At 36.9% G+C, this 26,943-nt stretch overlaps 3 protein-coding genes and 1 long non-coding RNA gene across 8 annotated transcripts in view; 2 read left to right on the top strand and 2 right to left on the bottom strand.

Annotated features, from left to right (window-relative positions):
- Positions 1–22,055, bottom strand: part of LOC108616588 (uncharacterized) — a 42,658-nt gene extending 20,603 nt beyond the window's left edge. Inside the window, exons 1-2 of one of the 5 annotated variants that reach the window (XM_089471230.1) lie at positions 21,883–22,055; positions 18,289–18,538 (exon numbers count right to left, since the gene is read on the bottom strand). The gene's annotated coding sequence lies outside the window, so the exon portion shown is untranslated. Of the gene's footprint in view, positions 1–18,288; positions 18,539–21,781 lie in introns of all 5 variants that reach the window. The other 4 variants (XM_089471232.1, XM_089471231.1, XM_089471229.1 and 1 more) reach the window with 4 other exon arrangements.
- On the top strand, positions 7,353–9,292 carry Cyp9c1 (Cytochrome P450 9c1). Its single transcript, XM_018011901.2, has 2 exons — positions 7,353–8,212; positions 8,277–9,292. The coding sequence occupies exons 1-2, from the start codon at positions 7,484–7,486 to the stop codon at positions 9,144–9,146; spliced, it is 1,599 nt and encodes a 532-aa protein (XP_017867390.1). The 5' UTR covers positions 7,353–7,483; the 3' UTR covers positions 9,147–9,292.
- Positions 13,448–14,838, top strand: LOC108616599 (uncharacterized). Its single transcript, XR_001916032.2, has 2 exons — positions 13,448–14,328; positions 14,489–14,838. It is a non-coding gene; the product is annotated as an uncharacterized LOC108616599 (long non-coding RNA).
- Positions 22,056–24,892: 2,837 nt separating the features above from the next.
- On the bottom strand, positions 24,893–26,124 carry LOC108616596 (tabinhibitin 3). The gene is made up of 3 exons (XM_018011908.2): positions 25,935–26,124; positions 25,482–25,879; positions 24,893–25,406 (listed from the first exon to the last, which is right to left on the bottom strand). Exons 1-3 carry the CDS (start codon positions 26,088–26,090, stop codon positions 25,088–25,090), a joined length of 873 nt encoding a protein of 290 aa, XP_017867397.1. The 5' UTR covers positions 26,091–26,124; the 3' UTR covers positions 24,893–25,087.
- Between the last annotated feature and the right edge of the window lie 819 nt (positions 26,125–26,943).

A 26,943-nucleotide genomic window follows, 5' to 3' on the forward strand; every position in this document is an offset into this window, starting at 1 on the left:
CACAGAGGGAGAGAGAGAGAGAGAGAGACACAGAGAGAGAGAGGGAGTTGCATATGTGGTATGTGACTGGCAGATGTATGATAAAGCTCTGTGCGTGTGCGCGTGTGTGTATGTGCAGGGCAGTTAAGCTCAGCAATGTGACTGTGATTTGTGACTCGAACTAACGACTCTAGGCCACAACTAGTCAACTGGACCAAGCCAAATGTCAATTTGAAGTCAACTAGTTTAGCGTAGCCAGAAAACCCAATTGAGAATTGTAAGCGAAAATTCAGTTTTGGCCTTAGTGGAGAGATAGCTATAATTTCGTCAGCCATATCAAGCTGTTCACTCGACTCACTGGCCATGACAGCATTTTTATTTTTATTTTCAGTTTCATTTTTGTTTTTATTTTCATTTTCGTTTTTCAAAAAAAAAAAAAAAAAACGCTTTATGGCCAGCGTCTGCCCTGGCAGGCAAATATTTGTCAGGCGAATTTCGAAAATGCTGCAGGCAAAACGGGAAAATCGAATATGGCATGAACAGATGAGATCCTGAAGAGTGTGTGTGCGTGTGTGTGTGTGTTTAGGCTCAGCGTGTGGTCATAAATTTGATGGAAGAAGAGGCGGCAGAGACATAAAAAATGTTTTCGATTTGGTTCGCTGCTCGCATAAATTGAAAGGTCACGTATTCACAGGTGTGTTTTCCAGTTGAGAAGTGAAACGCGGCTGCTTCACCTTCTTCTTCTTCTTCTTCTTCTTCTTCTTTTTCTTACAACATATAGGTTACACTACTAAAATTGCGTTTTTAATATTTTAATGCAGATGTTTTTGGCAATCGATTGCATTCAATTTATTGCCAAATTAGGATTTACTGCGCATCCAAAACAGCTTAAACATTGAGTTTGGACATGTTTGAGAGGAGTTTAATGCTTTAAATTATCCTGGAGCTTTGTAATACCAATAAATCCTATTATATTTTTATATATCAATTTTTTTAACTATAATTTTCTATTTTTTTTGCTTATAATTTTTTATTTACATTAATTTGACTATTATAGTTATTCAATGTAATTCATTTAATTAAACATTAATTATTTATTATTTATTTAAGAAAATATTAATTTGATTCCCGATTTCAGGTTGAGGTTCCATTGTTCAATTAGTTATGCTCTCCCTATTTATAACCAAGTTTAGGTTATTAAATTTTAATTTTAGTCTACCCACATTAGCATAGCATTGCAATCGCCTTAGGGTATCATATATGAAAACAATATGCGGTCAATCATTTTGGTCCGTTTTTGTGTGTTCGGCTTTTGTTTTGCATCATAAATTTGATATTCAAAACCCCAAATAAACATTTAAATGCAGCAGTTTTAGCATTTTGCGCTGTTCTTTTGTTTGTTGGCGATTTACTGATAATATATGTGTCTGAAAAATATATTTGTATAAAACACATATCGGCAAAATGCCCACAACGAGCAATAAATTAGTATGCTATGCAAACAGCAGCAACAACAATAGTTCGCAGCTCTCCATCTCTCTCCTTCTCTCTCTCTCTCTCTCTCTCTCAATCTCTGGTAATGCGCGTAAAGGGTTGTTTTTTCCGTTATGCAGTTTGTAAGGTTTTTATGGCGCGATTATCATTGAAACATCTATCAATATATTCATCTATATATCCATCGATTCACATGTGCATATATTTATTTTTGACATTCCAATAAGCAGTTATTCAAAATAGATTTGGCGCATGGCTCGTCGTTTGCTCTCAATTTATATCTCCGCACAACACTTGGCGTATACGTAATGTGCTTATAAAAAGAGCACAAGCAATGCGCTTGATTCGCTTTTTTTTTTACAGCTTAAATGAGCTGCATAAGATGAAATGGTAAAAAATTGATGGACGAAAAACGGGGCAAATTGAAATCGAATAACTTCCATTTGGAGCACTTGAAAATGGGAATAATACGAAAAGCATTTATTATGCAGTTGGCTAAACACATGTGGGAATAAACTAGTAATGTTAAAATGTAGAAAGGGAAGAAACTTTGTCAAGGGTTTTTGTTATGGAAAGAAAATTTACTATGAATTATGGGAAAACAAAATCCAAATTTATATTTCATTAAATTGGCCAAATACCAAATAGAAGAACGTTTCATAAGGCTCAAAATTGTTATTAGAATCCCACTAAAAAAACATTTTACAATAAATTAGCATAGGTTAGCGAAGGAATAAATTAGCTAAGTTCAGTTTGAGTAGCCTAAAATACTAAATGTTTCAAACATAAACAAATACACACAAGCTTAACAATATAGTCTTAAACGGCCAAAATACTCATGAACAAAATGGCCTCCAAGCAGGCGCAATGAACAAAAAGTTAGGTTAGGTTAGGTTAGAAATAAATAGGCTTAGGCTAGAGCACGCACAAATCAATTCTTAACAATTGTGAAAAGTCTCACAAGATACAAATATGAATAGCCGAGAGCATAAGTCTAAAATTAAATCCAACTTTTAGCCCCTCAGCCAGAAAAATTCTGCCATAAGTAAGGTTACGCACGAGATTTTCATTTGAAAATCAAGTAAAAGTTATTAAATTCTTTGACCAAGCGCAGATTTAGGCGCAAGGTTGTTTTTTTTTTTTTTTATGAAAATCTAACAAATAAATTATACAGGAGGCTGTGTTTAAGTGCTGAGAAGCGTGGGACAGTAGATGCTTGTAGAGAGGAGATGAAGGAGGAAGGAAGGAGACTGGCAGGAGGCGAAAATGTTTAAGGCCAGCTGGCACTCGAAAGCAGATAAACATTATTTAAGAAATATGCCAAGTGCGTGTTTATACATAACAGCATATACACATACATATATACATACGCACTCACACACACACGCACGCATACAGTCACAGTCACTTAGCCTGAGGGTAAAATTTACATGAGGCTAAGCAAATGTTTGCGCTGTCGCATGTTTTGTTGTTGAATTTGTTGTTGTGGCTGGCTATTGTTGTTGTTACTGTTGTTGTATAGTCGTATTGAAGAGCAGTTATTAGTCGTAATTGATTAAAGCAAAACATTTGGACTAATTGGTAGAAATACCACTGAGCAAATTCTTAGCTTTGCTTTGATGCGATGCGATCCGATGGGATGTTTGATTTGGCCAAAAACCAAGCAGAAAGCAAATGTGTGGTAGCAGCTGATAAAAGCGCATATTACACAGATGGAGAGATACACAGAGAATGTGAGACTGAGAGACTGAGAGACAGCGAGACAGAGAGAATGCGATAGAGGTGGCCGCACTTAACGAGCAGCCTTGAGGGCCAGTTCACTTTCAAGTCTTGCGGCACTTGAATTCTAATGGAAATGGCACATAAAACAGCAAGAAAAACGAAAACAAGTAAGACTGTTTTAGTGTCTGACTGGGCGATGGACTGTACGACTTTGAGATACCCATTAGGTTATGTTTAAGGATGTTAAAAGTGAAGATTTTCATAATCGTTGATGATATGAGTCGAATTTTATAGAAAAATTCGATTGATCTTTAGTTCTTTAGCTCTTAAAGATTTCGAGTTGTTTGAAGAAATGACTAATACTTTTGCAAGAGATCCTAGTTCTCGAATTCTTATAGATTCCAAGCATTCCGGATATGGATGGAATGAAGGACCGATAAACGGACATCCTACTGTTCGCAATCTTAAATGTATATAACAAGAATGCTTTATAGAGTAGACCACGCCTAGAGACAAACGAATCAGTAGGTGGGCGAAGGGTCTGATAGAACAGGGCATTCTACTCAAGTATATAAGCCTTACACATGCCAATATTTCTCCTTCTGTTCCACATAAATGCCCAAAAACAATACGCCCTATTTATCCACTTCGCCTTGGATATAGGGTATCAAAAAAAAAAAAAAAAGATCCAGAAAAACTGAGGGGAAACCAAAAAAACAAGAACCGGAGCCAATTCGCATTGGTCTGGCCCCGAGGACAACGTGCGACAGCCGGCAGGACAAGGATATGGACAGACGGCACCAACGGGACATGGCGATGAAATGTACAGCAAAAACAACAACAACAAGAGCAACAATAAAAAAATAAAGGAAGAAAACTTGAAGTACACGATGAAATTTTCGTTTCTTTTTTTCTGCTTGTCTTTATTGTTGTTGTTTTTTTTTTTAGCAAGTTTTCTTGCTCTTTGTTGGTTTGCTGCCAATGTAAACACATTAGACATCTCTTTATCTCTGTCGCGCTCGCTATCTATATCTGCAACTCTCTCTCTCTCTCGTGGCGAACGAGCTGGCTCTATTTGTGGCTAAAGTTTTATTTCACAGAAATATATATGTATTTGCCTAACAATAAAGGCAGATGAAAACTGGATGCGTTCAGCACACAATAGACAATCACTTATTGCCGGTGTGCTGAGCGCACTTACTTTGCATTTTTACGCATTTCTTCTCCTTTTTGTGTGCGAATTGTGAATTGTGATTGAGCCGAGCACGCGCTCAGACCGAAGACAGAGATAGCAAGAGATAAGCAAGAGCGAGAGCACTAGGCAAATCAAATGGCATTTGCATTTTTGTAGATTTGCCATTGGATTGCGCTCATTTCTTGCCCATCATGGCAATAGATTCTCATTTTCAACCGCTTGGCGCGTGTCCAATTGCCACACACACACATACACAGGCATGCTCTCCCATTAACTTTCCCACAAACTCAAACACAAACACACACAGTCTCACTCACTTTCATTCCCATGCTCACACTAAATATTCACTAAATGCAACCAAATTTTGTCATTTGTTTCAGACGTGATTTGATTACACAAAAAAAAAAGGAAGAGATTTTTCGAGTTCTCCTGCCAAAAGTTCTTAAAGTTGACCGAATTGCTGCTGCGGCTGGAATTAGTGATAAAGTGAAAGCTGGAAGTGGATGCCACGAAGGCTGACTAGTAAATTGATAAACGTGGGTAACTCGAAAGAGCAAAAACTCTTATATAACTATAGAATTATGTACTTAAAAAGAGAATATTATGAAGTTAGTTATAAAGTGGAGTGGAAACTTATATTTATATAAGAGTAAGAAATTAGATGATGTCTAGAGTATATAAGGAAAATAAGTGACAATTGCATAATATAACAGTTTGGCTAGGTTTAATGTGTCTAAATCTTGAATGTGTGAGACAGTCTTAAGAATTATATACAGGACGTCTGTCCATTAAACAGTTGAACTAACTCATCATACACATATATACTCATTTAATAGAACATACAGATGGGAAAGCGTATAACAGTTGAACTTTTATGGATTGAATTGTGTGTTGTAGCTTTTAGAACTGATTCTCAAGAAGTATGAAAATTATAATTTATTATCTGAAACACCTGAATATGTTACATGAATTGTGCCATATAACAGTTTGAATTGATATTACTAAATCTGTTTAAGCTGTTTATAAAGTTTTATTAAGCTCCGTCTCATTTTTGTCTCTACAACTTAACAAAAATTCTTTGGCCTGTCAACTTTGACACCCAAACTCGAATTGTCAAGTATAACAGTTTGTTTGGATGGCAAACTTTTGTGACTGCCCACTCATGTACAGGTATTGGATCAGTGTCAAAGCTTTGCTAGAACTTTTCTTTCATTTATTTCTCCTCGTTTCGCTTCTCTTCTCTTCTTTATTTATTTTTATATTATTTATTTTTTTATTCGTCGCCTAGGTAGCGGATTTGGATTCGGTTTTGGATTTGGGCACGTAGCCGCATGATGGTGGTGCACCTGCTGTCAACTGCTTGAACCACATGAGTGCGTGTGTTTGTGAGTGTGTGTGTGTGTCTGAGTGTGTGTGTGTTGTGCTTTGTTTTCTTTGCTTGACAAAGTCCTTTATAATAAATAGTTGAGTCACTTAGGGGGATTAATGTTGAAATTAGTTGATGCTGCTTGCTGACAGTTTCTGATGACAAATCAGTTGGGACCGAGCAACGAGTAACGAGCATCAGCATCAGCATAAGCCACACATGCTGAATATTAGATTTACCACACAGAACAACAGATTAATTTGTATTGCTTTCAAAATGAAGTCTGTCAGCTGCAGACGATTTTCATAATTTGTGGTAATTCTCCTCCTTTGACATCAACTGCAAAATGGATTTATATGGAAAGCTGTCAGCTTAGCAAATGCCATTTTCAAATGCAAAACACATTTCTAATGAAATGCTCTGAAATTGAGTTATATTTAAGTCATCAGAGAATATGGAATGAAGATTAAAATGCTTTATTTATGATGAAGGCTCGCAATGGGGCGAGTGTGAAGTGAGTGAAACTTATTGTTTTAGTATTTTACATTTATTACATATTAAAAGAGAATAATCCTCACACTGATATGCTTAAGTAGGGTTTATTTCTAAATCTATTTTATTATATTTTTCGCAGAATCAGGTAGAATTCGATTTAATTTGGAAATAAGTTTTGAATTTGATTTCTTATAAACTGAAGATTTAATATAAATTCAATTTGTTAATAAAATTAATAATTATTAATAAAGAGCGGCTAAATTGATATATTAATACGAAAGAGAAACTCTTATTAAGTGATTGATAATTTCCCTAAGAGAATTTAAGTTGCATTACTCCTAATGCAAATGTGTGAGAGTGTTGGCAATATATACCTATGCAATGCTACACTCGTCTCTTCATTCCTTCTCACTTACACTCATATATAACGTGTCTTAATTATCTGTTATGTTATTTGCTTAGCTCTGTTCAGCGTTTGACTCCCACCTCAACTCTCTTACTCGCAATACAAACATACAGAGTTTCATGGCATTTAAGAGAGTCGACTGCGTTTGATCTCTTATACTTGCGCAATCAGCTTATATTCATATACACCTATTTTACTTAATCCTTTATTTTTGAGCTTGATACTCGATTAAATAAATAAAATAAATATTATAAATAAATATATAATATTTTTATACATTATACATATATATGTAAATATGCCACTTTGATTGATTGGCATTGAGGTCTTATTGATTAACAATTAGATTTTTATAATTTACTGTTTGTACAATTTATTTTTGGCTACAAACAAATTTTGTTATTTGCTGCTAATTTTGTGAGTTACTTTGCCCTTGTATCGCTAGCACTCGTCTCGCTCCTTCTCCTTCTCTGTCGTTCACTCATCACGTGCTCGCGTTGCTACGCTCTTTCTATTTGTTTGTGTTGTTCGGTTCTCTAACTGCTCGAGTTGTTTCGCTCTTCGACTCACACTATCGCTGCAACGCTCGCTGACACGCACACATACTCCCATTGCGTCGCTCTTTTCGTTCCTTACGCTCTCATTACCCACACAATCACATAAATTGCCGGTTTGAGCGTACGTCTCAGCAGCGGTTACGTTGAGTGTTTAGTGGCGTTTCAGCGGGCGGCTGAGTAAGACGTAAAGTAGAGTGTTTTGGTAATTGTATTCCGCGCGTTTCGACTTCACATCTGCTGCTTACTTTATCCCCTTCATCCCTCCCCTAATGGCACTCGTCGAGTTGTTCTTTGTGCTGACATTTCTTGGCGCGCTATTCTACAAATGGTCCGTATCCAGCTTTGCATACTTCAAGCGCCGGGGCGTGGCCCATGAGCGCCCACTGCCGTTCTTTGGCAATGTGCCGCTGAGCGTAATGCTCGGAAGCGATTCGCATGTGAGGCACAGCATTCAGCTGCATCAGCGATTGAAGCAGCACAAGGTCTACGGCGTATACAATCTGAGAGAGCCACTCTACTACTTAGCGGATGGTGAATTAATACGCCAGGTGGGCATCAAGCATTTCGATGTATTTTCCAATCATCGTCAGGCCATTGGCGATGAGCACGACACTGGCGATATTTCTGTAATGTCCAGATCGTTGTTATCGCTGCGCGATCGACGCTGGAAAGAGATGCGCAAGACGCTGACACCTGCCTTCACAGGTGTCAAGATTCGTCTCATGTTTGAGCTGATTAACAGCTGCAATGTGGAAGCCGTTCAGTATGTGGAACGTAAGCTACAGGCTAGCGAGGATCAGGGCATTGAACTGGAGCTCAAGGAATTCTTCACACGCTACACGAACGATGTGATTGCCTCGACGGCCTTCGGGGTGCAGGTGAACAGCTTTGTGGATGAACAGAATGAATTCTTCACATTCGGGCAGCGGCTATTACAATTTAGCTTCTGGGGCGGCATCAAAGTTTTTCTCTACATTGTAATGCCAAAGATAATGAAGGTAAGGGAAAGATCTTTGAGTGATCTATAAGTTATATTCACTCTCTCTCATTCTTTTTCTTCAGGCTCTGCGCGTGCCCGTTATGGACCTGAATAATGTAGCGTACTTTAAGCGTTTGGTCTTTGGCGCGATGGAGCAGCGCAGGGAGCAGCACATTGTGCGTCCCGATATGATTCAACAGCTGATGGAGGCGCAGCAAGTCTTCAAGGAGCAGCAGCAACAGCAGGTGGAACAGGTACAGGAATCGGATAAGGCTCAGTCGGCCGCTGAGTTCAATGATGAGGATCTCTTGGCACAATGCCTGCTCTTCTTTTCTGCTGGCTTCGAGACCGTTTCCACCTGCCTGAGCTTTACCGCATACGAGCTGCTCATGAATCCGGACGTACAGAAACAGCTCTACGAGGAAATTCTGGCTGTGGAGCAGCAGCTGGCGGGCAAGCCATTGGACTACGATAGCCTCATGGGCATGAAGTATTTGGATTGCATCATCTCGGAGTCGTTGCGCAAATGGCCGCCCGCAATGGTCATTGATCGCATGTGTTCGACGGACTTTGAGCTGAAAGATGAGACGGGCGAATCGATCTTGAAACTGAGCAAAGGTGATCTGGTCCATATATCCATTGTAGCGCTGCACTACGATCCGGATAACTTCGAGGAGCCGGAACAGTTTCGACCCGAACGCTTTGATGAGGAGCACAAACATGAGATACGACCCAATACTTATCTGCCCTTTGGTGTGGGTCCACGCAGCTGCATTGGCAATCGGATGGCATTGATGGAGGTCAAATCGCTCATCTATCAAATGGTGCTACGCTTCCGCCTGCTGCCCGCTGAGCGCACTGTGCGCGACATGATGGCCAGCATCGAGGGCTTTCGCATGGAGCCACGTGAGCTTTTCTGGTGTCGTTTCGAGCCCAGAAAAAAATCTAACTGAACAGCATTAATGGACAGAATAAGCCTAAAGCTTTAAGTGAGCTTCATTGAAAATACTTGTTGCACAAAAGTTTGCCTGAAATTTTTAGTTTGGCTAATTAAGCTTAATAGTAGGCCATAAAAAATAAATAAAATTGTTTGTTTTAATTGATTGATACATTCTTGTAAAGCTCATTGTTTGATCAAATCAGTGCTTTAAGCTATTCATAACGTTATTTTAGTTAATTTTTGTTGCTTAAAAAGCTTTAATTTGTTTTGGTTTTAATATTTAATTTTTCATTACTGCTTTGAAGCACTGAACGATCGTTTAGTTAGTGAGTTAAAGCTTTAAGCTGTGTATTTTTTTTTATATCTATTTGAACTCTAGCCAATTAATGCTCTCTAGAAGCTTGTCATTGTTCTCAGGACGACTGCATATGAAATAGTTAAACTTTAAGTTGCTTTGTAAAGTTCATTTAAAATTCAAGCTCTTTAAAAATTAGAATTCAAACTTTAAGCTGCTTAATCCAAGCTTGATGACCTTCATGTAGGATTAAAGCTTTAAGCTGCTTACAAAGTTAATTTCATGCAACCTTTAATATGATATTACCTCACGCTAAGTTTGCATGTGCTTTTAAAGGCCACTGTTAATCTCTCGAAAATCATCCATCAAAAATGTGTTGAGCTGAAATCTCGAACCCATTAAGTGTGCTACAGGCCTTAATGTGCTTTCAAAGCTAGTCATGCATGAAATTATGCAAAAGTATATATTAAAAACAAATATAACCGGAAAATCGAGCAATTTATTATATATATACATTTATATTTTTCTCTTTTGATTTTCCTTCTGTTGTTGTTCGCGCGATGAAAAGCTGACAAATTTGGCGTGGCAATTGTTTCACATGGTTGGTGGCATGCGGCGACAAGGTAAGTCATAACAGTGTCACGACTTGACAAGAGCTATATATGTACTATATACATGGCGACTGGGCGACTGCGGTTACAGCAACAACAACTACAACAATCACATAAAAGCCGCAGCAGAGAACAAGAGACGTGTAAAGCGAAATCACACGCGGGCCAACAAAACCAGCGCCAAATAATGTATGGAGGTGGCCAAGAAGAAGAGGAAGAGCTGAACTTTGAGGTATGGTGACACACACACACACATACACACGTGCACTCCTACACACACAGAGTCATGTTGTTCGCGCAGGACATGGGACACAAAGGCACATTAAGGATTATTTATTGGACGTTATTTTTCAGGCGGCATTAAAATTTTTGGATTTTTTTTTCTGCTCCTGCTGTTCTTTTTTTTTTTTTCGTTACAATATGAATTATATTTCACTTGTGTCATAAACCGCGTAAAAAATGCGCTTCCAACAGCTTGACAAAAAGGCAGCAGCAAAAGAAGAAGAAGTGAGCTGCAAAATGTGGATGTAGCAAACTTAAAAACATAAACTGATTCACGTCTATAAAATATTTAATATGCTGACATGAACTTTGATGCCTTACACGAGCAGTACGAGCGATATATTGCACTGATTTTAGTGCTGTGCTGCAGGTGTGTCTATGTGTGTGTGAGTGTGCGTTATCGATTGCTCTCGATAAATTTGCATGAATGCTGGGTTTAGACTGCTCTACTGCCTTTGGGAATATTAAAGAAATTTTAGAATACTTCATAATAAATTTTATTTTACAATACATTGATTTGATGTTATCGATATTTTTATTTATTTTATTTTGTTTTTTTTTTTTTTAATTTATTAATGTTTATATTCGTAATCGTCTATCCATACTGTTTGATCTTTACTGTTTTATTATAAATGATTCACTTCATACATACCAAAAGTTTAGGATCAGCTATGTATATCTATCTATTATTAGTATTATTAGCGATAAGCTGAGGGCATGACTAAGAACTTTGGCAACTAGTTTCAATGTTCTTTTCACAAAAGCAAACTTCCCGTTCGTCCTTTAGCATTTCTTAAGCGTTTCACTTCGCCGTGAAACTTTCATAAGCCATCGAAGTGTAGGAAAACATTTCGTTTTTTTTTAAGTTTACATTTTACTCTCCTTTTTTTTCTCTTTCTCTGTTATTGCTAAAGTTAAGATAATTTTGTTTGCTTGAAGGACTCGTTAAAATCGTAAAATTCATAAACTTGCACAGCTTGATTTATTGGACTTGCCGTTCAGTTAGCCGCCTGGACGATGTATTCACTGTAGGTCAAGTGCGCTGGGTCATTAAAGAGTCGTATGGTGCGATAAAAAATGCAATTAGCTTGTACACACACCAACAGCAACACACACGCACACATACACATACAATGTAACATACGTAATTAGCCGCATATTTAACTTTGGTCCGGTGGTTCATAAAACTTTCAATGTGGTTCAAATTAGTGGCACAATTTGTTGTTGTTGTTGTTGTTCTTCTTCTTGTTTTGTATATTTTTTTATTGCTCAGCTGTTGCTGTTGTTGTTTTGCTGTTTGTTGTTTTTATGGCTGAAGTATGTTAATATCCTTGTCAGAGACTTGCAGCTGCTGCAAGGATAACTCAAAAGTCTGGGCTACTTTTTGTGCCCATTTGAGCCCAATTGAAAGTGATTTTAATCGGGTATATTAGTTTTCTGACGTGGAATGTCAAGATGTAAAGCAGAGTCAATGCAGTTATATGCAATACCTTGCCCATTCCATTTGTTTGGTTGTCTATCTATCGCTCCTTCTGCTAGACCTTTAACTGCCTGTGCCTCTGTCTATATGTGTTTCCATTTATCGCTCCATCCTCTTATCATCTTAGATCTATTCCAAGGTGCGTCCGTCTCACTATTTTTTCGTTCGCTTGCCCATTTCTGGTAATTTCATTTGACTGTCCCTCCGTCTTATCTATCTATCCTTTCGTCCATATACCCATTCGTCTTTCTCCGAAACGGCTTGACACGTAACTTCTCTTATAGACTAGATAGAATTGTCTTCAAATAATCGATAGCTTGTAAAAATTTCTAATTTATTCATATTCATTTTTAAAATTCACTCATCAGAGCATATTCCAAGTCCTTAGCTCATTATATATTGTAGACAGATAGATTATACCACAAGTAAACCATATCGAATGCTCCATTTGTTGACTACCTCTTCGCTTACAGCTTCTCAAAAAATTAGGATACTTGATATATCAGCTCGACTCGGGTGTTAAGAGTATTCCTACTCCTACTCCTCTCACTTGTTTAACTTTCAGAGATGCCGTCAACGCGTCGTATGCGTAATCTGTGCAAATCTAAGCAACAAAACTCGACACTGTTTACAAAAAGCTTATCAATCAATTCTGGCTAGCAGCAACAGCAGCAGCAGCAGCGGCAGCTGAAGCAGCAGCAGTCGCATCAGCCTAGCGCAGCCAGCGAGGGGAACGTCTTCTAGCTCACAGAGGTCATAAAAAAGCAGCAGAGCAAAAACTTTGGCGCCGCGACCGACAGACGCCAGGCATATCCTGCAACCCTTAAAGTCTAAGAGTGACGAGCGAGAACAAAAAAAGAACGAAGCAAATTGCAGTTGAGCATAGCCGACGGCATGATGCGCGTTCGTGGTGCGAGAAAGTTGAAGGGTGAGAAAGTGTGGGGGCATCGTCAAAGAATCTAAGTGTGAAGAGGTATATATAGGTAGCCTCTCGATACTTATCTGAGGAGGGAGTTGGCCCCTTGACCTTCCTCCTTAGATATACCCATTCATACTTAGGCTTATTGTCTATAAATCGAAGTGAAGGTTAATGACAGGCCACCATTTAGTCAAATATGAAAGCCATGATGGATATATCCAATTGTAACGCATTCTTCTTCTTACCAGAGAGATCCATAAGCATTTGGTCTACGGAACTTGATTTAGTTTGAAGTACAAGTAAATTGTAGTCGATACATATATTGAAAGAGAAAGTCGAGAGATTCCTTAAATAGTTCTTAGAGAAGGCTTAGGATTAATTTGAAAGGCTCTCTGGGAAATATAGTTATTACGCGACTTCCTTTACTCCCAGTAAAATCTTCATATGCTTTGTGGAGAAATACAATTGGCAGCCGCAAGAGATAAAGTCTTATTCCATTTGTCATGCCTCAATTCTCCAACCCTTATTCCTACCTTGGACCAATTCCAATGCCTCTAGCTAGACACATATGGCAGAACAACCAATATACTCTCCTTCTACCCAATGTGAACGCGAACAGAACAAGAACTTGGACAATAAAAATTGCTAAAGTCAGCTGTGGCAGACGAAAAGGGAGAGGGGGAGGGGGGTAGGGAGAGGGACAGCAGCTATGAGAGGGCGAGGACGATACAATGATAATGCCAAGCATAATAACAGCCAAAACGGCGTCATCATAGCAACAACAACAATAACAATAATAGAAAGCGGGAGACAGAGAAGGAGAGAGAGAGAGAGAGCGGGATAGATAGTGAATGAGAGAGAGGGACGGTGGATGCTCGCTTGACTTTACCAATTTTTTGGCCACAATGGGAATTGTCGCCGAAATCCTGCGAGCGCGTCCTTTAGCCCGTGCCGCGCTGCCATTGTCCTTATGCGTGGCATTTTGCGATAAACACGATGTGATAACATTTTACTATATATATAAATATATATATATTTATATGTAAGTGTGTAAGTGTGTGTGTGTGTGTGTGGTTGCTATTTGGGGCGTGCTGCTGCAAATATGAGTGAGCGTGTGATCAATAGCTTAAATTGTGAATGGCATGAACACAATATATATTACAGCAATATATATATATATATCTGCTATAAATATATGCATATATATATATATGTATATATATGTGTGGCTTATGCATGCCAAATAAGCCCGCATGAAAATAGTATATATGCATATAATATGTGGCAACAGTATATATTAACTATATATTGATTGTATTTAGTTTACTAGCGTTGGAAAGTTGAGATGAAAGTAGAAGTGAAGATATTGAATATAATTAAATAACTTCATATATTATACATCAAGCACAGCATTATTTTCATGACGACTATAATCCAAAAAGTAAATAGACATCTTTTAAATTTATTATTAATATTACTGGTTTGCTCAAAAACAATAACTCAGTAGCTATGTATAACATTTTCTATAATAAAAAAATTATGAGAAATTATAATATAAAGTTTTATATTTGAGTAAAATGTTTTGATTTTTTAAAAAATATTGAGAAGGTAAAAGGTTAAATATATGTATATACATCTAAGTATTGAAAAATTTATAATAAGCACAATTCCAGGGCTTCACAAAAAGTACCGCAAATGTTGTCTAAAATCATTTTGATTTTCTTGTGATATTATTTTAATTCCCGTATCCCTTACTTATATTCTCCAGCTTATGAGCTTATGAGCTTCGACGTAATTTCGAGATTGCAAAAAGATAGAATGGAGGAAAAAATCCCTTTGAAATTGTTATCCAAAAACAAGACCCTAACAATGCGGCAGCCATCGAAAACGATGGAGAATCTCCCCAAGCAGCGCTTTGTCACATTTGCCTGTTCCATGAAAGGACGACGCTACGTTACGATTGAGGAGATAAATACGACGCCGAGGCCAAAGCTGCACAAAATAACAAAAAAAGATTATTTAAAGCCTCCCGAGCATTGGGAAAAACTTGCACTCAAATGTATAAAACTATAATAATATATCAATAATAATAGGATAATAATAATAATATAACATTAAGATATTTCGTATATATTTTGAGCAGCCCTCGTAAGCATATTCTTATGTGTGCTCATGCCGAAAGTATTTCTCGGAACATGGTCTATTTCATAATATTAGCTATAGTTTTTTTTTTTTTTTTTTTTAAATAGGCAAGTTCATTGGAATTTCCCTTTATTAAATTCCCATCCCTAGCAATATTTTGTTTGCCTCACGCTCATCTCTAACAATCGCCTCACTTTTCATTTATGAGAAAATATTTTGTTTTGCTTTGTTTTGATTGCGTGTGTGTAGGTGGATGTGTGTGTAGATGTGGGTGTGTGCGTGTGTGTGTCTTTGATTTCTTTTTTGTATGCAATGCTTTAAGCATTTTATTTGGTTTGAAAATCTTACAGCTTGTTCTGCCGCTGTTTCTACTACTTCCTCAGATTGTTGCCGCCTTGTTATATACATATATAAGAAATGTATGTATATATGTGTGTGTGTGTGTGGGCGCTCTTAAAGTTGCACATTCAAGCAAACTACAAGCAGGCAAATATAACATACATATATATATATGTATGTCTATATGTATATATATTTGTATATACTTTTGAAGAAAGCGCTGTTGAAGGAGCAACATAATTTGAAGCATCCTTGAAGCGTAAGTTTCTTTACAAGTTGCCATAAACAAGTATATATATGAAATATATATATGTAATTCCTTCTTTTTTTCAACTCAACTCAACTCAACTCGACTTGTTTCGTCTCGTCTCGTCTCGAGCTGTGCGCGCTTCAAATAAAATCAACATAATTTTATTTTTGCCGTGGCTTCTATTTAATGCTAGCACATTTCAAATGTTGCCCGTCCGCAAGTTGACAACAAATTTTTGCTACTGCAGCTTCAAAGTCTGGATTGTGGTTTCCCTGTTATGCTCGTTTGTGTTGGAGGTGGGAAAGAAGAGAAAGAGAAGAAAGAGGTAAAACAGTCTATATATAGCGTATGTAGGCAATGACTGCTAGTTACTGGAATTTGATATAGGCTAATGGTATGATTTTATTTTCTATTAGATTTTTCAGTTATAATTTTCAAGAGGTGTTTAAGTCTTTTGTACAAGTCATACAGTAAAAAGACTTATAAAAAATGATATCTATTTTATATAAATATTAGTTAATCTGCTTATTCAGTTGGGCTTTTTTTTATAAGAGCTGGACTTTCCTGACTGGTTCGTCTCTATATGAACTTGACAGTCATAACTGCTTCATTTCTATATGAATCTTATTCAATCTGAATCTGATTCATTTGTATAAGAGCTTGGCAGAGCAGTACTCTATTTAAATATATATTTATAATTCTATATAATACTAAATATAATAAAATATTTGGTGAATTAAATTATTCTAAAATATAATTCTATATAATATAGAAAATAATTTGAATTCCCCAGTCAGAAATCATGAAACCTTACAGCAGGCACAGTCTGGCTCCCCAGAACCTTTATGTAGTCCATGGAGTTCTAGGCATATTAGCATGAATACTCTGGACATACAAATTTCGTTGACTACAGGGCATAATTGTTATTGTCTAATGCACATTGAGCCAGGCCCAGCATAAATTTGTGTCTGTCTCTTTGTGTGTGTGTGTGTTTGTGTTTGTGTGGCATTGTCATTGTCATAACATAAAAAGCGCTGCTGTTGCAGAACGTAAATCCTTTTGGGGCAAACATGGGGGGGGGGGGGGGGGGGGGGGTGGCGATTATATGAGGTGAGAGAGGTGGGTGGGTGGCAGGTGGAGATAGGTGGAATGTGGCACATATTTGTGTGACATGTTTGTTGTCGGTTGCATGGTCACACAGTGACGGGGCGCGCATGTGGCATGTGGCATGTGGCAGACAGGTAGCAGCTTTTAATATTTCTATTTTGCGCAGCCCAAAGCTGCTTTAATGTCAAATGCCGCAAGAGTAGCAGCCACAGGAGCAGCAGGAGCAGGTGTGGGAGCAGAAGCAGCAGGAGCTGTAGTAGTAGTTGCCCCGCATGTTTATGCATCAGCTGCTGCTGCTATGTGTGTAAGTATGTGTGTGTCCGTGTGCTGGTGTGCGTGTGCTGTGCTGTGCTGTGCGGGTGTTGCGTGATTTGTGTGTGCCCGCGGCAATTTGCCCGGCGAACGGGCTAAAATGCATTTTGTGCATTCGGTTTCGCTTACAGCGCAGCCGCAAAGTATGCAACGCAAATGCCAACAAAGTGTTCTATTTTTTTCGCTTTTGGTTTTTTCTTGTGTTATCAGCACTGCGGGCGAGCGCATGAGTAACGGTGCATGGCCAAACAGCGGGATTAAAGCGTGCAGAGCGAAACCAAAACAGTTGATGGCCATAAAATTGGAGCTTAATAACTATAAAATCCCATAAGAGAGTGAGTGGAAATAGTGGGAGTTTTGATAGATAAGCCAACTGGATTGCAAAATTCCCTTCATATGGATGTTGAGGCTTAAGCTGGGAATTTTTAAATTCTTGATTCCTTTATGTTAAAAGGGAATTAAAAAGCAAATTTCCTAATTTCAAATTGGGGAATATAGAGAAAAAGTACTAATAATTTCCTTAATTTGTAAAGAAAATAAAAAAGGTATTAATCAAAATTTCTATTGCAATTTTATGATGCGATAAAATTTGTTGATACTAATTGGTTGACATTTAAATATGCACGCTTCATTGAAATTCCTGTATAATGTTTAATGGGGGACAGTAAATCTGTCAATAAATTAAATATTCATTTTCCCTTTGACAACTTATCATTGAACATTGAATCAATTGCTGAAACTATTATCAACTAGTTACACGCTCAATCAGTTAGTTATAATCAGCTTATCAATGGCTAAATAATCTGTAAACTAGTTCGATTGCAATCTCTTGACTTCAGCATGACTTGTTAATTGAGTTTGTTCAGTTTTTCTTTGCATCTGCCAACAGCAAAGGAGGACAATAAAGAGAAGAAAAGAAAGAGAATGAAGAAATTGTAAGCTGCATAGTTTGGCTAACGCACAGCAAATTGCAATAATGTCAAGCATTTATGGCCAACAACAAAGCGAATTTGTGGAATTCGCTCAACTCGAACTCAAAGTCAAATACCCACGCATTTACACACACACACACACGCACGCCTAAACTCTGGGCACATCCGGCGCAACGGTCAACGTGAATGGCGTCGCGTTCCGGAAGTCGCTGAGTAGACTTCGTTTCAAGTTGTTGTTGTTGTTGTTGTTGCTGCTGGCAGCTGGCGTTGCTTTTTAACATCATTCAGCAAGGCGCCCAGCCCACCTACAACTGCCGTTAATGAACAGCAGCCTGTGGCAGGTGAAAGCAAGTAAAAGTAAAGGTATAAAAGAAAAAAAAAAAGCAACGAGAATGTAAGAAATGCGGCAAAGAAATCGCTTGGCCAAGTGCCATTTGGCGATTGCCAAGGGGCGGCTGTCATGGCTTGGGGCGTGGCTCAACTTACTTTTTAGCAAATCCGCCAGTGTCGTAAAGTCGTTTATTTCAACTGTGGCGAGACGTAAATGAAGTTAATGTCCTCGTGCTCGTCCTCGACGTTGACGTCGTCGTCGTTGTTGTTGTTGTTGTTGTTATCGTCGTTTTACGGCTGTCCTTGCTCTTCTTTGCAGCGACAGCTCCTTTAGCTGGTTTTGACTGTCTTTTGCTTATCGCTTCTCGCTTTGCATTGGATCTGGACCAAATTTGCTTGACAATTGCTGTGCGTGTGTGTGTGTGTGTTAGGGAGAGAGAGAGGGCAATACAGGTGTGATAATAAGCATAATGAACATCTATGCGACAGCTGAGCTTAATTCTCATTTTGGTTTAACGGCGTAAATTCTACGCGATTCTTTTTATGCAGTTTTCATTAGGCGCATTTGTGCCAGCTACTAATGAAGATCTATTGTCATTTGGCTTAGCCTAATTGGATTAATTCAGCTAAGTAGTAGCAGCAGCAGCAGTAGAAGAAGAAGAAGCTTAACTACCTGTAGTTAAGTTAGTTAGGTGTTCCTTGAGCTTAAGCGCCTAGATTGCATTAAGTTCTCTTTATATACAATGAAGTTTTAATGAGCTTTGCTAGCTGCTTGGGTTGATGTCTGGAGTTTTTTAGAGGATTTTTTTTTAATCAAATCGTATTTTACTGTGTTCCACATGCTAGACAAGTAAAGCTTTCATATTAAGATAAAAAAGCTTTTACAACGCGTGTATTAAGCTTTTGCAAAGCGTGTAATCGTGTCAGCTTTAATGAGCTTTTATATTTTGTCTGCCTAATGTCTCAGTTTTGATAAGCTTCTTGAGGTATCTTAAATATCATCATGTATAATAATATTTTTTAGGATGTCGTTTTACAAGATGAATATCTAGAGGGTTTGTCAAACCTTTAAGCATTATATTCATATATTCTGATTAAATAAGAAGTCTTAACGTATTATAGCTTTCAAACATCTCACTCACAAAGCTCAAAGATTCTCAAGCTGTCTTAAATTTGAATACCATTTCACCCAAGTGGAATCTAAGCGACAAGTGACATTTTCAGCTGGTGTCATTTGAGTGGATAAGCAGCGGAGGTGGGTCAGGGCAGGCCAAGAGTTGCTCATCTCTGACAGACAGTTAGATAATTACGAACGTAACTGAGCAACTAACTGATATCGTCTGACTCCTTTTCCAGTTGCTGCTTTATTAAATCTAATGGCAGCTGCGGTTGCTCCAAGATGGAAACTGCTGCGGGCTGTGGGCTGTGGGCTGTGGCCCGAGGGCTGTATATAAAAAGGGGGCGTGTTATGACTGTTGCGGCATTACAATAAATAACAAACACACTGAGAGAGGGAACGAGTGAGTGGAGAGGGGAGAGGGGAAGGGGGAAAACGAAGCCGGAACAGCACGCAGCCAGCGACTCGCAGGCAGTTAATAGTTGCTCTGCGCGCCATTATATAAACATGACTTTGGCTCGGAGTCCGCAGTTGGAGATAGAATCGGATCTGGCTGGCAGCTCGATTTAACTTTAGCCTCGCGCCGCAGCGCCAATTTTGTTGCTGTCTTATTTTTTTGGCACAGATAATCAGGCAGGCAGACAGCTATGTGTGTGAGTGTGTGTATGTGTGCGAGTGTGTGTACATTGTATCAGCCTGGCCACATTGTCAATATATACACACGCTCTTGGCATTGAGGCTAAGCTCCACAGCAACAACATCAAAGCTGTCCGCCAGTCGCCAAGGACCTCAACAAGCAGCTGGATGAGTAAGAGTAGGAGTGGCAACAGCAAGAGCAGAGATTTGTGACGATAGAGACGCAGACAGAGACAGAGAGAGGGAGAGAAAGAGAGGGAGAGAGAGAGCGACTCACGAATGCGTATAAACGTTGAATATTTCATAAATGCAAAAAGGGATAATATTAAAACGTGAAACGCGCCCAACAGACTGCAAAGGCAAAAAAAAAAAAAAAACAAAGCAAAAGACTTGCATACAATGTGAATATATATATACAGTAATGCCCTATTTAAATCGGTCCAAGTCTATTATATACAGTTCTTCAAAAACAAATGCATATTTACTGCTTGACTGCATTTGAATAAAAGCTGATTTATCTGATATCTTAATATAAACTCTTCTTTAAGCTAGTTTATGGGATATTTCACAAGGAATTACTGAAAGTAACGAAACTTAAGTAGACGTTGAACATAACCTGCTCTTTTTTCATCAAAACTTTTATCTAATAAATAATTATTAGATAGAAAATAGTAAACATCTTTTAAATATATACCAGATGTATATACTAAATAAATATAGATTGTTAAAATTCTCTATGTCCATCTACGGATATTTAAGGAAGGTTTCTATATACATATCTATATTAGTTTTCGTATACCTTACAAAATTGTATGAATAAAAAAAGTTGTTAAAAAATATATATTTTTAAAATTATAATGTAAAAGTTTAAAAAAAATTTTTTTTTTTTTTTTTTAGTTTAGTTTAGTTTTTTTTTTTTTTTAATTCAATTATAATCACAAAAAACAATATTCAAAGTAATTAATTTTTTTTTTTAATTACTAAAAATGTTTCTTTTAACATAAAAATTTCTAGCAAAAATGGGTTTTGTTTTTATAAAGCTGAATTAGTACATTTTAATAAAATATTCTTCGATTTCAGTTTATTGTATTATTGAACACAAATTTTCAGATTTTCATATAATTAAATAATAGAAAACCGAAATCCCCACAAATTAATAAAATATATATAAATGATTTTTAAGTTTTTAAAAAAGTTTTATTTAATCAACTCAACTTTTATTGTTTCTTAAGAATTTTTTAAGGTGTATTAAGTATACTACTCAAAACAATTCTTGTCATACAATTTAGTATATTGTTCGTTGAATAATTAAAAAAAAAAAAACTATTTAAATATTAAAAAATATGAACTCAAACGCTTAGTTTATAGCTAATCATTCACTTAAACAGAAAAATCTGAGTATGTGAAACAAGCCACTAAAGGCTTAAATCTTTTTGCTGTTATTTTAATAATGTTTGGCTGGATGTTTTTCAAGATATTTTTGCTGATAAATTGAAACGGACTGACAAGAGTTCCCCAAATGGGAATCCCCCAGCAAGCGACTTCAGGGAATTGTCTCTTATTGCTTCTTTTTTTTTCGTCCTGAGGCTGACGATAAGATCCTGCCAGAGCTATGGAGCACTGCAAAACTGGATTTTTATATTTAATTTTACTTTGAGCCAAAAAATTTGATTTTTTTGTAATATATTATTTATGGTGGCTCAGCTGTCAATTGGCATTAAGCGATAATAATTTATAGATGAATAATACACTAAGCGGCTTTACAGCCAATTCATTGTCTGGCTAATTGTGTGGGCGGCAGAGCCGGGAGTGGGGGGGTATTTGGGTGTAAGGGATAGGTGCGCAATTAACGTGGCCTAAAGCTAGCCACGCTCGCCTAATGGCTAATGCGTTTACCTTACACACACGCACACGCACACGCACATGCACACGGACACACACACGCGCACACACACAAACGAACACGAAAGCGTAAGCACTGTCAAAACGTAATATACCGTTAGTAACGAAAAGCGAGACGTAAGAGTTAGCGTGCGTTGCCTTTGGCGTGCTGCCTTCAACTGATTGTGGCAAATTATGAATCTGAATGTGATGCTGCTTCCAGCTGCTGGTGCTGCTGCTGCTGCTCCTGCTGCTGCCAACATTCTTCCTTTACAGTTTTTCGGAGTCACGCGTCTCGTTTCGGTGCATGCAACTCGTGGCACTGGGGCACTGGCACAGCCTAGCCCTGCGCATGCCCCGTGAGAATCGCAAGGAGAGGCCACTTGATATGTGGGCAGGGTATTAGGTTAGTTGGGCCACTTGGCCATTGATAATATTACTAAAAAAAAATAGGCAGACTAATGATGTGAGATTTATTTACCAATACCCTGTAAAGTTGGGGTTATTTGGGGCGGCAAATCATATTATGTTATTCATTTAATATGTCTGCTTGCCTTACAGGATATAAATTGGTCACTAATCATATGATATTAAGTGTTTATTGTGGGGTATTCGAAAAATAATTTTTGTATACCCTGTAAAATACAATTAGAATAAAAAACAAAAATGGTTTACTTTATATATTAAAAGTTTGCTTATATTCCCTGTAAAATGAAACATTTTCATTATATATATACTATATTTATTATTTTTAAAAAATGATTTTCAATAAAGTTTTATTCATAAAATTTAACATTTTCATTGCATATATTTTAATTATTATTATTATTATTTTTTTTTTTATATATATAATTTTTAATTGAAATGTAAAATTTCCATTATATATATTTTTATCTCCTTGCTTTTATACCCTATATATGTAGATAATCTTTAAGCAAATTTTTAATCAGTTTCTCATTTTTTGTGCCACTGTACGCTCTGCTTGTAAACTGTGCCCGTTTCGGAGTAAACAACCAGGGCTGCTTATGCTCACACGAACGTACACCCACACGCACACACACGCAATAGGCTGAGGCACTGTGTCACACACACACACTCACACATACACAGGGACAGACAGTCTTCAGTCTTAAAAACTGTCGTTGAAGTTTGCGCTCAGTTTGAATTGTGTTTGGTTTAAAAACGCATCAAAATTGACATTTAAAATGTCAATTGTTTTACCAACAACAATGCGCGTTCCACTCACTCGACGCTCGTCTAGATATCCATCAATTGGAATGGCAACAGAGCTCTCACTAAATTTACTTATAGTTAAGTCCCATAGCCCTAAGCAGCAAACAAAAACAACAACAACAACAGCAATGTAACGTCTTAGCTTTAAGACGTGAATTTTAATTAAATTCAAGAATTTTAATGCTATTTGGCGTTAATTTAATTAGCAAATAACCCTGTCGAAAGACGAAATGATGTTTATATATATATATGTACCGACGTAAGTATATTTCGAGTATATTCCTACGGAAGTCTTTAGGAATATTTGCTATTAAAAGTTGCTTGATTTATTTCTTAGTTAAAGTTACATTTTAGACAATTTTTATTTTATGAACTGAAAGTTTGGTTTAAGAAAAATTATGTAGATATTTTTTAAGAATCTAAAAAGTTAAAGTTAGTTAATGGAAAGAACTGTTTGTCTGTCTGTCTGTATGACTGGAAATTTGGAATATATACTAGTGTATACCCTGGAATCAAAAAATTCTATATCCGATCCGTCAACTTGAGGCGTATTCAATTAAAAATTCGATATAAATGTTTTTTTATTTTTATTTTTTTTTTTTAATTTTTTTTTTTTTATGGTTTTGTTTTAATTTTTTAGCTAAGAACAAACAAAATTAAAACAATATTATACTATTTTATTATCATTTTTTATAATTAGTTTTAAATAATTTATTAAAGTGCTTGAAAACGGGTTTCCATTCAAGTACAAATATTATCACTACATTTTTATTATCTTTTTGTAAATATATAGTTTGCATTTAATTGAAGTAAAAATATTTTCACTATTTATTTTTGAAATATTTAAAATGAAAAAAATGTTATATAATATTTTGCTTTCAATGCGTGGCATGCTCCGATTGCAATTGAAAACGCAGCTGCAGTTGCAGAGATTAACAAATATTTGGCTGCCGGCATGTGGGAATCAATTGAATTGAATTCAGGAATCGCACTCAGGCGGGGTCTGTAAACAAATACAATTTGTTGGGTCAGAGTTGTTCAGTCAATTGTGCGCGATTCGAAACGCAATATTAATAATAATAAAGTTTTTAATACTCTTGGCCATAAATACAAAAGTGGACCGACAGACAGACAGACCTACAGATTGAAGTCCTGAGTGAGACTAAGAGAGAGGTTGGAGAATGTGGCTGGAAAGATTTATGAGCCATCCAAACACTTGGGAATGCGAATAAATAAATGTCGATGACAATAATGAGTGCCTCAATTATTAATGCTGAATGCCAGCTACGCAATTAATGGCGATCGATAAAAACACTTCACAGTCAACAAGCAACACATATACAACATTCATCATAAAAGCCATCAAAGCCAAATTAAATTCGAGCATAAATATCAAATGAATATTCAATTACAATTGCGCAGAAAATTAAATTCGTTTTATTTATGAATAATAATAATATAATAAGAAATACACTCAAATACTTATAATTGAATAAAAATCTAAATAATATTTACTTATAATTAAAGACCAAGTTGTATAATTTAAAGATTGAAAAAAAAACCCATTGAACAGTAGATGGCGCCATAACGACTGTGATAAAAGTTAAGGTATTCAAATTCTTTAGTTTTTATACCCATTGAACTCACTGAAAATGGGAAATTTGGGTATACTGGCTTAGTTAAATGTATGTAACAGGCAGAAGGAGGCGTGGAAAATCCTATAAACTATATATATGTATACTTGATCAGGGCGACGAATTGAGTCGATTTCGCCCTGTTCGTCATTCTTTCTAACCGTCCGTGGGTATGTTTGAAAAAGATTAAGAATTAGAGATCTAGATTTTTTAGGTTAATATTTACTACGCCTAGATCGAGTTTGTTTTCAAAGATCGATAACTACTTCCCCTTTTTTTATTATCGATTACAAATTGTACAGAATTAAAAATTTTTTCCTATTTTTGTTTTATTTGATTGGATTTATGTACATGAATTGCCTGATCTAATATGTGACAGCCTAGATTGAAATTCTACACGGAACCAACAATGAAGCGTCTCATTGAATTTAAGACGCTCTACAAGTGATCAACTCTAGAAATATTCTATAATGTCGAGAGCGGGCTTTGGCTTAGGCGTTGTGGTTAAACCTTCTTCATTTAATAGACCGCAATCCTCATCAACAACGTTATATGGGCAAAGGTTTTTGAATTCTTGATCGGTGTCGGGGCAAGCGCAGGAAATTTTGGGTGTCTGTCCTATAGAATATGTGAAAGTATTCGGGTGCTTGTTGCAGCCATAAAGGCAGATCATCAACTGGACTGTCCACTCCTTTTCATGGAAGATCACAATGCCACAGCCGACGCGAGAGTTCATGCCGGTTATGAGTTGCAGGAAATGTGAAACATCCCGACTGGCAAAAATATGAAATTCAGAAATGTAAATTCAAATCGCATATGAATTCAAATCAACTCTGTATTATTCTCACCCGTTTCGCCCTTCGCCCGACAGGAGACTCGTCGGAGTTATATGAATGTGCTGATTGTAAAATGTCTTTAGATGCGAGTACATTATTTGACGAACAGTCTGTTTCTGGCTTGTGGGATATTTGGTAAGGATCGCCGTGTAGCCCGGCTTCGAGGCGTGCGTGGCTGTGAAACTTCTCTTGATCGGATCGAGGACGCAACGCATTGCCGCCAGACCAGCCAATTTGGCCAAAGATTCATCCCAGCCCAGTTTATTCATACGCCCAGCTGTCGGTAGGTTGGGAAGTCCGCCCTTTGCCACGATATTGCGATAGACATTCATTTGCCTCACGATGGCTTTCGACAATTCCGGTTTAATCTCGAGCAGCCTGGCTGTTGCTTGGCAATGTGCGCCGAATTTCTGTAAAGCCAAGCAGCTTGTTACTATTTAGTTCGTTAAACCTGATCTGATTCACCTGATTATGATTGCAGCCCAAGTGCGGTTGCGATTCCGTGCAGTAGTCGGCCTCTTCGTATATGAGTGGCTCCTTTAGCATGCATTTTCTGGCATTGGCATAGTCAAGGATCCCAGCACAACCAAACAGCAACAGTAACAGATATCGACTCGACATAGTCTTAGCTCATATTAAAGCAATTCCAGCTGAGTTCGATTCTATTTATGCATATAATTGAATTGATTTGGTCCACAGCTATTTGACAATAATTCCATTAGCTATACTACTGAGGAGAATGATATTAGAGGCAGAGTCAGAGGCCGACATGCGGTGTACTCCTGAAGTTGTTATAAATATTATGTTAACTTAATTAACATACTCTGTTGTTCACCATTGAATTGGATTTGGATTGGATCTAAAAGGTTTTTTCAAAATTAATTTAATTTTTACTGGAATTCTATCCCACAATAAGTATTATAATTTTATATTTTATACTAATAAAATGTCTCTGTATACATAAATTTCTATTATAATTATTGGTATTGCGATTAATATTTTTAGATTATAATAAAAAAAGAGCTTTTTATTTTTTTTTTTTTTTGTTTCTCTCTTTGCACTCCTAAAGTTTACCATATTGTTTACTTTAGGAACTCAGAATCAAATAATTCATAATCATTTTCAAATAGCCAACACTCATCGGCTGCTTCGATAAGTCTATGGCATAGATAAGCTAGTTTTTAATATATTTATAGAGGGTGGTCTGCAAAGTTTGAGAGAATTTTAACTCTAACTAACCAAAATAAATATTAAGAAAAATTTGATTTTAAGTTTGTATATTTTTATATGTATAAATCATGCCAAATATATAACTAAGTTCTTTAGCATAGCAAAATTTAATAATAGATCTATAGTTAAAATACTAAATATAATTGTTGTTTGTAAATGTGTTATTCAACACACGTCAGCGAATGTTCAGGCTTGACAAACTTCATAATTTACATAATAAATCTACCTACTGCTGTTAGTTAAC

This window comes from Drosophila arizonae, chromosome 5 (assembly GCF_054131065.1).
Source record: "Drosophila arizonae isolate 15081-1271.41 chromosome 5, UAZ_ARI_1.0, whole genome shotgun sequence".
In the NCBI taxonomy this organism is placed as follows: Eukaryota; Metazoa; Arthropoda; class Insecta; order Diptera; family Drosophilidae; genus Drosophila; species Drosophila arizonae.

Bases quoted from the DNA above. Each gene is read 5' to 3' on its own strand.
- LOC108616596 (XM_018011908.2), bottom strand. From the start codon at position 26,090: ATGTCGAGTCGATATCTGTTACTGTTGCTGTTTGGTTGTGCTGGGATC. The intron at 25,880-25,934 runs GTGAATCAGATC...TTGGCTTTACAG, and splicing joins TGGGCTGCAATCATAATCAG to AAATTCGGCGCACATTGCCA. The intron at 25,407-25,481 runs GTGAGAATAATA...TATTTTTGCCAG, and splicing joins TCGGGCGAAGGGCGAAACGG to TCGGGATGTTTCACATTTCC.
- Cyp9c1 (XM_018011901.2), top strand. From the start codon at position 7,484: ATGGCACTCGTCGAGTTGTTCTTTGTGCTGACATTTCTTGGCGCGCTA. The intron at 8,213-8,276 runs GTAAGGGAAAGA...CTTTTTCTTCAG, and splicing joins TAATGCCAAAGATAATGAAG to GCTCTGCGCGTGCCCGTTAT.